Here is a 13,163-nt window from a genome sequence, read left to right on the forward strand (position 1 = left end):
TTGGGATGGCATCATGTTCACAGCTCTTTGTCACCACTGGGGAGCAGGGGCGGGGAGGGGACCTATACCCACACTATATTGGATTACTGCAATTCCGGAGCCGAAACTGTTGGATGTGGATGAAGTCAAAATCAGATACTGGTTCATAGATGTGTTTTGTTTGTTTGTATAATATCTTTAAATCAGATTTTACATAAAAATCTGAATATCCAGTCTCTCTCAAAAAATTGGAATTTTTAGCCACTCCAGGCCTATGTACCCACAGAATGACAGCCTAGCGCTGAGATGAATGGTGGCCATAGAAGAGGCATCTGCTCTCAGGTTCACTAGATTCCCTACAGCCCATTGAGCTCAGATAATCCCCTGCCTGGCCTCTCTGGAATGTGAGTTTGGTGCCTCTCAGATAAGGCCTAAATCACGTCATCCCCTGGAAGATGGGAGCTCACATCCACCCCAGATCATGCACTACCTCCAGAAGGGCAGCAGAATTCCAGCCAGATCCCACCCTGACCTTCATTTCCTTCTCCTGATTATTGTCACCTAAATAATATCACAACCAAACCGATGGATTGCTTTTAAAAAGTACTATAAAGAAATTACCAACACTCTAAAACTATTTTCATTTGGAGTTAACCTTTATGCAGTTATTCTTAACTTGACATAGAAGAGCTCTCGACGGTGAAAGCAGCATTAGAGGGAATGGAAAGGAAAAGGAGTCGTGAACAATCGTCTTCCCAATAAACTAAAAAAAAAAAAAAAAAAGGAAAAAAAAGAAAAGGGGTCATGCATCAGTGTGCCTAGGAAAAATCTGGAAAGCCATTCTCTGAACACTAATTGTGGTAAGCAGCCACTGGAGAGGAGTTTGGGGACTAGAGGAGTGTGTTCTTTGCTTAGATAGAAATCTGTACCACTTGACTTCTTCCATGATCAGTATTACTTTCATACATTTTTTTACTCTTAAAATGAAGCAAAGCTATAAACAGGGCAGAGGTCCAATGTGTGGTTCTTGGTGACGGACTGGATGGGGAGCGGGATCCACAGAGAAGACTCATGATGGACTGAGATTTTGAGTAAGGGTGACTATCCTCCAAACACTGGTACCATTCCTGGAAAGAGGGAACTTGGCTAGAGGAACAGGTTTGAGAGAGAGAGAAATTCAGTTTGGGCCCACAGGAACAAGCAGAGGAAAATGTCCTGTAGGAAATGGGGAGTGTGTGTCTGGAGCTTGAGGCGGAGGCTGGAACTGCAGCTAATACTTTGGGAAGGAACTATCCACACACTACAGGGCCAATTAAAGCCACGGGAGGAGAGATGAGATTCCTGCAGGGGAGACTGTAGAGAGAGGAAGGCCAAGGACAGAATTCAAGAGAACAACAATCTTTGGGGCAAGCAGAAGAAGGAAGCCTCAGCTGGGGCTGGCCTGGTCAGAGAAGGGGGAGACGGCATGCATACCATCATCCAAGTCAAGAGAGGGGAGTCTACAAAAGGCAGCTGTGGCCAGCAACGTTGGCTGCTGCAGTGTGATCAAGCAAGACCACGAGTGAGACAAGGATCAAGGATTAATGACCTAGCGCAGTGACTCCCCAATACTTCCAACTGCGACCCATGCTATGAAATCATAGTTACATCGCAACCTGTGGTGAATCCGATTTTTGCTTCCAATTCTTCACACTGTGTTGGAATTAAACAACCACACCCTTTGCAATGTGACTTTGCAAAACCTACTACTGTTGTTGCTTGCATTTTGACCCGTGACATGCTTTGGCCAATAAAATGTTAACAGACTTGTGGTTTTAAATGTGCCTATGTGCCTTGGCTTGACCTCTTGTGCTGCTTCCCCTGCATGAGAGTATGCGCCGAGACCAGTAGAATAGACCCAAATTAGTCCTACAGCCTGGAGCCAACCCCAACTGAACTCAGCTAGGTCCAGCCAAGACCAGCTAAACCTCACCAATCTGCAGATCCATGAGGGAGAAAAATAAATTGTTGTAAGTGACTGAGATTTGGGGGTTATCATGCAGGATCACCACCCCAATCGATGACTACTATGTAACCCAGTATACACAAACATGTATCAAATGTTACCAACAACATTTTGTAACAGCTTACCCTTAAGGTATACAATATACTCAGATAGTTTCTATCATGTATCATGTTTTTAAAACACTGGTTGCAACCCCCAGTTTGAAAAACAACTGCTCTAGAGAATTTTTTTTTTTTTTCACTCCAACACACCTGAGGGATGTAACACACTGTATATCAAGTAAGTGGCTCGGTTACTTGCTGTGTGACCTTGGGGAAACTACCTGGCCTCCCTGGGCCTGTTTCCTAATCTATGAAATGAGAACAGTAACATCTGGCTAACAGAGTAGTCACGGAGATAACATGAGATAATGAGATAATAATAAGATAATGCACGTTAAGTGTTTAGCAAAGTGACTGGGGCAGAGCAAGTATCCAATAAATATTAGCTGTTATTTTTAATTGCTGCGAAGTTTAGTAAGGAACAGAATTAATTAGAGCAATTTCCGAGTCAAGGACTCATTTCTTTAGGATGGGGAACCAGGCTGAAGTTACGGGAATACGGTAGAATATAACTGACGCCACAAAGTCTAGGTAACTGAGAGGCACGAATCAAACCAGCTGAGGGCCCGGGAGCAACGAGGCACTAGCGTCATGCCTTTGCTCGATATTATCCACTCCATCTACCTCAAGTCTTAAAGGGATTCAGAGATCTGAATCTGTCATTACTCCTGCTGTCCTACTCTAACTTGTCCCACCTCACACTTCCACTCTCCCCACCTGAGCGCCAGGACGAGGCTAGGCAGCAGTAAGTAGCTGGCAGTCAGAAGCCACACAGGGTCCTGCAGACAAGAGGTGGCCTTGCCTCCTGAGCCCACATTCTCGCTGCCTCCCGAACCAGAGAGAAGGACCCGCATCTGCCAGTTATCCCTGTCTCAGCCCCACCAGACTCAGTGAAGGCACATGGCCCCTTCTGATATGTGAGGGAAGACAGGACATGATTCAAGGACAATGGCAGGGAATTAACAGTCAGAACCGAGTTGTAAAAAAGGCTTCTTTATTGAGAGCAGCGAGTGTAAAAAAAAAAAAACAAAACCAAAACAAACAAACAAATAACAACAACAATAAAGGTGTGAGGCAGGGGTGGCCCCCCTCCCCATCTCCTCCAGGGCCCACCACTCCCTCCCAAGCCCACCCACCCCACGCTGCAAATACATACAAAAGCCGCCCAAGGTGCATACAAAAAGGGCGGGTTATATAGTGTCAAAAGCTCCTGAAAACTCCTTCATCTGCCAGGCACTTAGGATGAGGAAAGGGGAGAAGGGTGGGGAGGAGCATGGGTCTGGGTCAGGTGCACAAGTCCATGCAGGGAGGACTCACTGGCTGTCCTCCGTGATCCCGGCACAGACCCTGACGTGGGCCTCGTGGGCCAGAACTACCCAGGAGTTGAGTATATTGAGAAACACCTCAAACCCAGCTCATCGTCAGCCTAGCCCTCCCTGGGCAAAGTGGGCAGATGAGTGGCAGAACTGGACCTGGTCACGGGGAGGAAGCCCAGGCCAGGAACTAGGGTTACCTGAGGCATCCACATGTCCCTGATGGGGGGAGGGTGGCAGAGAAAGCTGCCCAGCCCGAAGCTCTAGTCACCCCGTCTGGGTCCCCATCGGCCTCCCAGAGGGCCGAGAGTGAGGAAGGGGAGGAAAGCCCAGGCCCTGCCCAGACCTCAGCAGCGCCTGTGGTGCCAGGGTGGGGCCCCTAGGGCCAAGGAGGACAGGGCCCATCATGCTGCGGGCACCCTTCAGGACGCCCTCCCCGGCCCACGCCATCCTGACGCACAGGCTGCCTGGGTTCCCTCCTCACGGCTTGCTCTCCGCGGGGCTGTCTCCCAGGGTGTTGGCGATCTCACTGAAGGAGGGTCGGTCCTTGGGGCTGACGGCCCAGCAACGTTGCATCAGCCGGTACAGCTTGGAAGGGCAGCCCTCAGGCTGTGGGAGTTTGGCCTTCCCAGCCTGCAAGTCTGCAGGAAGGTGGCGGGAGGAGTGTTAGTTAAAACTTGTAACCACCTGTCCATTGTCTGTGGAGCCTACAGTTCCCATAAACCGCCATGGGAGGGCGACTCGCGGTGGGGTGACAGGCCAGTGGTGGGTGGGCGCTAACTCAAGGAGTGGGTATACTGGAGGTATCTTACAACCAAACTGGTTAACTCCCCTGGCCCCAGCTCTCTCGGCCTGGTTGGGGCAGGGTCCGTCCACACAGCGCAGAAGATAGCCAATGCATGGGGGCAAGGACTATTTACCAACCAGCATGAAAGCATTTCAGTATTTCAACAACTGGAGTGGTCATATCTTTGTACCTGCTAATAGCAGCCCCGAGAAGGAAGGAAGGCTGAGCCAGCCCCAGGACATTAAGCAAACGCTCCACCTGGAGAACATCTGGAAACACAACTGCCTACCTGCCAGCACTTCATCGTCGGCCTGCCCACCGTGGGGCATGTCTCCGTGGGTGAACACTTCCCACATCAGCACACCAAAAGCCCAGACATCAGACTTGGTGGAGAAGTCACCTTCCAGGATGGCCTCAGGGGACATCCAGCGCAGCGGGACCCAAGCCTGGCGGAAGTGGTAGTACTCACTGCAGAAGAAAACCATACACGGGGGGGTTGGGGTGGAGCCCCTGTGGCTCACACAGTGGGGGAGGAACAGGGCCTGGGATCCCACTCTCAGGCTCGATCTGGGTCTCACACCCAAGCTCTACGTAACCCAACGTTTCTACATCAGGGCACTCGGAGAAATCGGCAGCATTTATGCTGAGCACGGAGGTAGAGTGGATGAAATGTGGAGGCGTCGTGTGGGGTTTGATGGTTACAAATTCTGTTAAGAATCAAACTTTGCCTAGATGCTCATGTAAATAAAAAAGCTAATACTCACACACACTTCCAGTATTGGTTTTAAAAAAGGTGAAAAAGGAGAACACGTTACATGGAAAGAAACTTTCAAAAGCTTTACTAGTGATAAATCAATCATGACTAAAGCAATAGTCAGAGGAACTGGGGTGACTCAGAACTGGGGTGACTTGAGGGGAAGTTTTTGGAGGCAGTATGCAGTGTGTGTAGGCATTCCAGAGCAAATCTTTGGCTATGGGTGCTGAGCTTTAAATCATAGACTTCAAAATAATAATTACTGCAAAATAATAATTACTGAATTCAGGAAGGTATAGAGGGAACATATGAATAGTTTAATTATACATAAACTGTTATAAAATTTGACTAGTTATTAGAAAGGATTTATCATTTTTTATCACTAGAGAAAATGTGAAAATGTCAGGGACGTGTGGCCCACTGGCTGGGACGCCTGCCACACCTCTGGAGGGGATGAGAAGGCTCTGCCCCTTCCTGGACCATCTCTCGCTTTGGATTAAGCAGACATGAGCCCTTCCCACACCCCCCAGACTACATCTGTCCTCTGCCCTTTGCCCCGCCCCACCCATGTCCTTCTACCTGTTGTACACGTCCTTGCTGAGCCCCAGGGCCGACACCTTCACCTGTCTCTGGGCGCTGACCAGGCAGTTGCGAGCGGCCAGGTCCTTGTGCACAAAGCGGCTGTTGGACAGATGCTCCATGCCCAGGGCCACCTGGGTGCAAAGGGCCACCTGGAATGAGAAAGGGGCTTGTCAGAGCGCCCACGTCAGGGGCAGCAACGTGACAACCTCCAACACAACCCTTGGTGAGGTCTCAATGCCATCGGTGTGACGCTTAGGAAGCCCCAAAGCAAAGGCACAAGAGCCTCAGTTTCCTGTCCTGTAAAATGGTGATGATGACAGTGCCTGCCTCACTTGGGTTGTTAGAAAAACAGAATTAAATGAAATTAAGCTTATGGAAACACTCGGACACACAGCAGATTCTAGATAAGTGAGCGGTACATGGGGCAGGGAGAACGTATGGTAGTAACCACTTGCTGAGTGAAAAATAACTGGCCAGTAACCATAGCTTACATCTTTATGGGTTGTTCCTTTCCCTTTTTACTTCAAAGTGACATATTTTCTATAAGTTGTATATTAAAAAAACAAGAAACACACACAAGTATATACATATATATATATGATGTGTGTGTTGTGTACACACACACACACACACACACACACACACACACACAGTGGTTGCCTCCAAAGAGGGGCATCTGGGGGAAAGAGAAGGGAAAGGTAGGGAAATTTTTTCTTTACGTTTTTTACATTGTGAACTACATATAGGAAATATCAACTGTATGTATACTTTCACAAATGATTATAAAGCTCACACCCAGGTAATGGTCTCTAGTTAAAAAAACAAAACCAACAATGCTAGCACCACAGAAACCCCTAAGGGCTCCTTTCTCATCATACATTCTCCCGTTCAGAGGTAATCACTATTCTCACTTTATGATAATAATTTCTTGGCTGTTCTTTCTACTTTTACAACTTACACATGTTCTCAAACAATATGATTCGGTTTTGGAACCCGATATGGTTGGAAGCATACAAAATGTATACTCTTTTGTGCCTGATTTTTTTACTCAGCATGGCGAGAGTCATCCGTTTTGGGGGAGCTACCATTATACAGAGTTCTTTTTCATCCTGGATATACCACAATTTAGTCATTCTAATGCCAATGCATATTTGGGTTTTGATTTTTTTCCCCCCATTTTGAGGCTATTAAGAACAATGCTGCTATGACTGTTCTTATGGGTATACACATGTATGAGTTTCCTTAAGATATCTAGTTGTGGGTCTGGACTATGATGAGTATTGCTGGCTCTCCAAAATAATGCCAAACTATTATATTGTAAGTGTAAGAAAAGTGTAAGAAAGTTAGGGATATTTTTCACTGATACCCTTTTAAATTTTAGAGACACATGAATGTATTATTATATAGAATACCTTAAGTGTAGTGATAACTAAGTTATATTAATACTTTTAAAGTATATATCAATGAACTGAATATTAATTGAGTATCTACTGTACCCCACACACAGCTGGGTGCTGGTGGAATATAACAGGAATGGCAAGGCAGGGCTCCCAGTAAGAGGGCAGTCTAGAAGGGAGACAAGAATTGTACCAGCAGAAGACTGCCACCACCAGGGAGAAAGTGTTCCACGCCAAACACATAAAATTGGAACACCAGGAGAGTGCTTGTAGAGATCCATGGCCCTCTGATTTCAATCACGACTACTCAACTCTGCCATTGTAGCACGAAAGCAACCAGAAAAAAAAAAAGAGTAAATATGCTGAAATTTGAATGTCATGACTTTTTATGGGGAAACTTGTCATAAATTCTTCTTTTAATTTTTTTTTACCAACTATTTAAAAATGTACAACCCGGTGGCTCAGGTGGTTGGAGCGCCATGCTCCTAACGCCGAGGTCACTGGTTCGATTCCCACATGGGACAGTGAGCTGCGCCCTCTACCGTTAAGATGGTGAACAACGGCTCGACCTGGAGCTGGGCTGCAGTGAGCCACCGGAAGATAGCGTGAGCTGCTGTGAGCTGCCCGCTGGTGACCGACTGCCACAGCGGGGGGGGGGGGGGGGGGGGGGGGGGGGCGGGGGGGCACAAGGCTCATAATACCAGCATGGGCCAGAGAGCTGCGTCCTACACAACTAGACTGAGAAACAACGGCTTCAACCCAAGTTGGGGGTGGGGGAGGGAAGAAAAATTAAAAAAATAGAAATGTACAACTCAATCTCAGCTCACCGGCCATCCAAAACAAGCAGCAGGCCAGATTTGGCCTCTGGGTCACAGTTTGCTGATCCCTAACCTAACCTAGACCACACTTGTCTATCCCCTTCATGCTTCTCTGACCTTTTCCCCTCCTCAGTCTCCCCTCAGCCTGGTCCAGCCTGTCTGTCCTCTGCCATTCTCTCCCAGGTTCATTTCCCTTGCTCACAATCTCCAGGGACCGGCCCTCTCCCTTTTGTGGAGTTGGTCACCTCCTCACAGGGGCCTTTCCTCCCCGTCATATCTAAGAGAGCTTCCTCCTTCCTCCTTCCCCATCCTGTTATCCTGCTTTATTTTGTTATTCCACAGCTCTTGTCACTGCCTAAATATATGTGTCTATTTGTTTACTTCTTTGTGGTCTGTCTCTCCAGCCAGAAAGCTGATTCCATGAACACAGGGAATTTATTTGCTGCCTTGGTCACTGTTGTGTCCCCATTTCTGGCATATAAAAGATGCTCGAAAAGGTACTTGAATAAAAAGCATTGAATACATGAATGACTTGAATGAATGCAATGCTTAAGTGGCTAAGATTTTTTTAAAGGTTGGAACCAGATTATTTTAATATATGTTACCTACCTTAACATATAATCACTACCATTGTCACAATTCTCAATTTTGGATTTATCTTGAGGAAACAGAAAGGGTTTTTTTGTTGTTTGTTGGTTTTCAAATAGAACCTTAAAAGGCAGCAGTTGGTTTTCTGGTGTCTTTCTCTTTCTCTCTTTCTCTCGATTTTAATGGCCAAAGTTGTTGTGACCAAAATAGTTTGGGAAGATGATGGGCTAGGTTTTGCTTGTTTTGTCTATCTTTTGTGAGGAAAGGTCGGGAGAAGAGAAGGAGACCCAGGGATATAACGATTCATGGAGTTCAACACACAGTCTCCTGGGATGCCCAGTGAATTTCTTAAATTAAAAAGAACAGAGCCTTGCCCTTGAAACCAGACAGTAGTGGTCATCTAGAGACCACCCCCACCCCAAGTGTTCCCTTTTCTGGGACAGATAACTCAAAGGTGGGGAGGTTTCATCTCTTCCTTTCTTTTTACAAGGTGGTAATCTCTTAGCTGCCTATGGAACTAAGGCTGCTTTGAAAGGGGCTTTGCACATTGTAAACTTCTCTCCCAGGCCTAGTCAGCCATCCTTAATGCTTCTTGAAGTTAAAATTTCTTTTCTCTCTCTATTTTTTTAACTTTTGTTAACAAAGTAAAAAGTGAACTTCTCTGCACTTATTAAAAAGTGCAACTTGGATAAAGAAAATATGCTTGTGTCCTTTTCGTCTATAAATGTGTGAAATCATCAGTTTTGAGTTTGCATTTAAAATATTTCATTCACTCCTCAAGACTCACATATAAGGCAAGATGCCAAACAATGAACCGAGTATGTTACCTTTCGTGTAAGAAAGAGGGAAAGATGAGACTATCTACTTGTAGTTGCTTCTGTTTGCTACAGAAGCATTGGAAGAATACAGAAAGCAGTCACACTGGTCTCTGATGGGCAGGTGGGAATGGGAGCGGCTGGTGGAAAGGGCATGACAGGAGAAAGGACCAAGGGTCAGGCTCTTCCCTGTGTATCTTTTTACATCATTCTGGCTTTTGAATCAGATATTGTATTCCCTATCCAAAAATGTAAAATAAAAATACATATTTTCTAAATTCTTAACTCTTATTTTGATCTTTGGCCTTTACTCTTCTAGTAGTTCCTCTTTTTTTCTTCCTGTTTTTTGAGGGAGGTGTAAAATTATGGTAAAATACACATAACATAAAATTTATCATTTTAACCATTTTTAAGAGTGCAATTCACGGGCATTAAGTACATTCACAATGCTGAGCAACCACCAATATCCATTTCCAGAACTTTTCCATCATTCCAAACAGAAGCACTATATGCATTAAATAATAATTCTCTCCCCTCACAGCTGCTGGTAACCTCTTTTGTTTTCTCTCTCTATGAATTTGGTTGTTCAAGGTACCTCATATAGTGAAATTATACAATATTTGTCCTTTTGTGTCTAACTTATTTCAATTAGCATAACGCTTTCAAGGATCATGCATGTTGTAGCATGTATAGAATTTCATTCCTTTTTATGGCTGAATAATACTCCACTATATGCATGTAGCACATTTTGCTTATTCATTCATCCGTTGATGGACTTTTGGGTTGTCTCCACTTTTTGGCTTTTATAACTAAGACTGCTTTCTTAAGGGCATGAGGGAAAAAAAAGATCTATGTCCCCTTTGTCTCTGTTGCCTTATCCAAACCTTAGGAGCAACCACCAAGGGACACATGGAAACTGTAGCATTTCCTTGTATATAAAACCAAAGCAAACAGAAATGCAAAGAGATCCCTGTGACATGTAGAAGATTATTTAACAAGTTACAGGCCAGCTGTATGTTTCTTCTGGCATATAGACTCATTCTCAGGATCCATAAGGCAGAAGTCGCCCGTCACATAATGCAGTCGTGGAGGGATGAAGATAAGAATGTAGCCAAAAACCAATATCATTGGTGATCAAGGAAATATAAACCAAGACCCGATATCATTTGTACACATATCTGATTATAAAAGGTCAAAAGTCTGTCTCCAACTTATCTCTGACAGTTCAAAAAAAAAAAACAAATGCATGAATTGGTAGTTACAAAATAGTTACAGGGAATATTCAGGGAATACAGGGAATTCCCTGAAGCATAGGGAATCTCATCAATAATGTCGCAACAACTATGTATAGTGCCAGGTAGGTATTACACTAGTCAGGAGAACCATTGCATAAATGATATAAATGTCTAACCACTATGCTGTGTACCTGAAACTAACATAAAACAATACTGAATGTCAACTGTAACTGAATAATAAATAATTTTAATATGCATGAAAAATAATGAAAAATGCATACCTACAGAGAGAATGAAAAAGCTAATGGGGCAAAATGCAAACAACTGAATCTGGATAAAGGGTGTGTAGGAGCTCCTTGAACTGTTCTCAGTCTCTTTTCAGTTTGAAATATCAAAATAAAAACTTACCAAAAACACACACGCACGCATGCGCACACACACATACGACCAAAAAGCACACTGAAAAACAACTAACTAAATAAGTAAAAACATATGTGTGGACCAATTATGAGAGCATGTCACAGATTATTCAAAGGTTATGGTTAATCTGATTCTAAATTCCTGAAATTCAAATAAGAATAAAAGTGAATGGGAATGGTAGAGAGTTACCTAGTGCAAGGAGACCACCCAATCAGAGACGAGACAAGAACACTTGTTGAGTACCTACTGTGTGCTGCACCTTGTGCTAGGCCAGCTGCCTCTCCTACTGTGTTTCCCCGAAAATAAGACCTAACTGGAAAATAAGTCCTAGCATGATTTTTGAGGATCCTGGTAATATAAAATAAGCCCTAATGCGTCTTTTGGAGCAAAAATTAATATAAGACCCGGTCTTATTTTCGGGGAAATACAGTAGGGCTTATTTTACATTCTGAGCATCCTGAAAAATCACGCTAGGGCTTATTTTCCGGTTAGGTTTTATTTTCGGGGAAACACGGTAGGATAGGAAATACCAAGTGCACCAAATATAGTGCTGTGAAAGTTTCATTTTAGGTGTGTGTGTGTGTGTGTGTGTGTGTGCTGGGTCATGATGTAAAATGCATTTCTTAATGGGAATCCTAATCCAAAAACATTTCAAAACCACTGTCCTATACAAAGACTCTTCAAACTTGAATGAGCTTAGGAATCAGCTGGAAAGGTTGCTTGAAAAACGCAGGTTCTCAGACCTCACTGTCAGATACCCTGATTCCCTAGTCTGAGCGAGGTATGGTCCAGAAATCTTTTTTTTTAAGCAATCCCACACCCTCTCATCTGATGCAGCTATTGTCCTGGGAGAGGGTGGAACCCAACTTATTGATGCTCCCCATCACATTTGAGATGCTCTGGCACCAAGAGTGGGAGAGCTCTTCAGCAAAGGTGATGCCTTTCAGCTAAATACAGTCCCTCAGCTCATGTGACGGAGGTAGCTGGTTTCCTGTCAGCCTCTGTCCCTGTCCCGGCCACAGAAACCTACCTTGACTCCCTTCTCCTAAATCCATCCCCTTCCTGCCATTCAACTACTTCCTGTCCTTGAGAACTTAACACAAATGGCTTTCTCTACCAGGAAACCCTCTTTGTTACCCACGACTGTCTGTCTACCTAGAGGAAGCGAATGCTTCGATGTCTCTTAATTTACGTCTCTTACTCGCTTTCTGTGTTGCACCTGAAGTCACCTGTATGGCAGGTGCATGCTCATTTGCTTTCGCTCCCTCACTAGACCCTAAGTGCTCCAAGGATGCCTGGCAGTTTCAGTTTTGCACCTCCAAGGTCCCTTAGGCCCATGGCTGGCTCAGTAAAGATGAGCTGGCTCCACGCAGGTCCTAATTTGTGAGCTCTGGCGTTCTGACATCCCATGCTGGCGTAGCACGTCCCGTCCTATAGCTTCCCAGAGATGGAGGTAGGGGCTCAGTGTCAGGAGGCCAGCTCTGGGTGACCTTATGCCAGGTTACTTGCCCTATCTGGGCCTCAGTAAATTCACATGTAATAGGAGGAGGGCAGCCTGAAGAGCACAGAGCCACTTCTCCGAAGAGATCAGGGGCAGCCAGGGTCCCACACACCTAACTGATCCACCAGCCACACTTTTCTGCCTTGCCCCCAGAGTCTGTGACCTAAAAGGCAAGGAATGGTCACCAGGGAGGGCCCTAGCAGTGTCTGCCTACCTGCCCGAAGCTTTGATTGGTTTATGAAGTGACTTCACTGTCAACTTGGGAGCAGAGTGCCCAGTCACGGGGAAGGAGGTGGAACCATTTCAGAGGGTAGGGGAGGAGGCTGTGGGCAGGAAGAGGCGGCATGCAGTAGGTATCATCCCATGTGGCCAGCGGGGAGTCGGCAAACTTTCCTTTCTGTTTCAACCCAATCTGCTCTACCATGCGGCTCCAGCCAGCCCAGAGCAACCCTCTGCCCAGAAGGCAGGAGGACAAAAGGAAGGAAAGGTTGCACAGCCTACAGCACCAGTGACAGTGAAAGTGTGAAAACCACAATGGGTGAAACGCAGCAGCCCATTCACAGGAGAGTCTTCCATACTCAGAAGCTAAAGAAACACACTCAGGGCCACACCCAGCCCTGCAGACCCCTAGTCACTCAGGCTGCTTGCTGCTCCTCCAGGAAAGTGTCCCCTGCTGCCCCTCCACCTCAGTGTTCCCTGCAGGGAGCTGAAATCCTGCTCCCGCTGCGCGGGGGAAGAGCAGCTCTTCTATAGGAAGGCAACGTGGCAATATAAAGCCTCTTTTGGGCTATGTGATCGAGGACAAGTCACTTAACCTCTTAAACCTCAGTTTGTCCACCCACAAAATGGGGATAGTGACACATATTAA

The 13,163-nt window shown here is 45.6% G+C and overlaps 1 protein-coding gene across 1 annotated transcript in view; it reads right to left on the minus strand.

Annotated features, from left to right (window-relative positions):
• Positions 1 to 3,063: 3,063 nt before the first annotated feature.
• PTK7 (protein tyrosine kinase 7 (inactive)) overlaps positions 3,064 to 13,163 on the minus strand; it is a 55,751-nt gene continuing 45,651 nt past the window's right edge. Inside the window, exons 18-20 of the mRNA XM_081045199.1 lie at positions 5,519 to 5,670; positions 4,475 to 4,653; positions 3,064 to 4,039 (exon numbers count right to left, since the gene is read on the minus strand). Of these exons, the coding sequence (XP_080901325.1) occupies positions 3,879 to 4,039; positions 4,475 to 4,653; positions 5,519 to 5,670 (492 nt within the window). The 3' untranslated portion in view covers positions 3,064 to 3,878. The remainder of the gene's footprint in view (positions 4,040 to 4,474; positions 4,654 to 5,518; positions 5,671 to 13,163) is intronic.

This window comes from Rhinolophus hipposideros (assembly GCF_964194185.1).
Source record: "Rhinolophus hipposideros genome assembly, chromosome: 3".
Classification (NCBI taxonomy): domain Eukaryota; kingdom Metazoa; phylum Chordata; class Mammalia; order Chiroptera; family Rhinolophidae; genus Rhinolophus; species Rhinolophus hipposideros.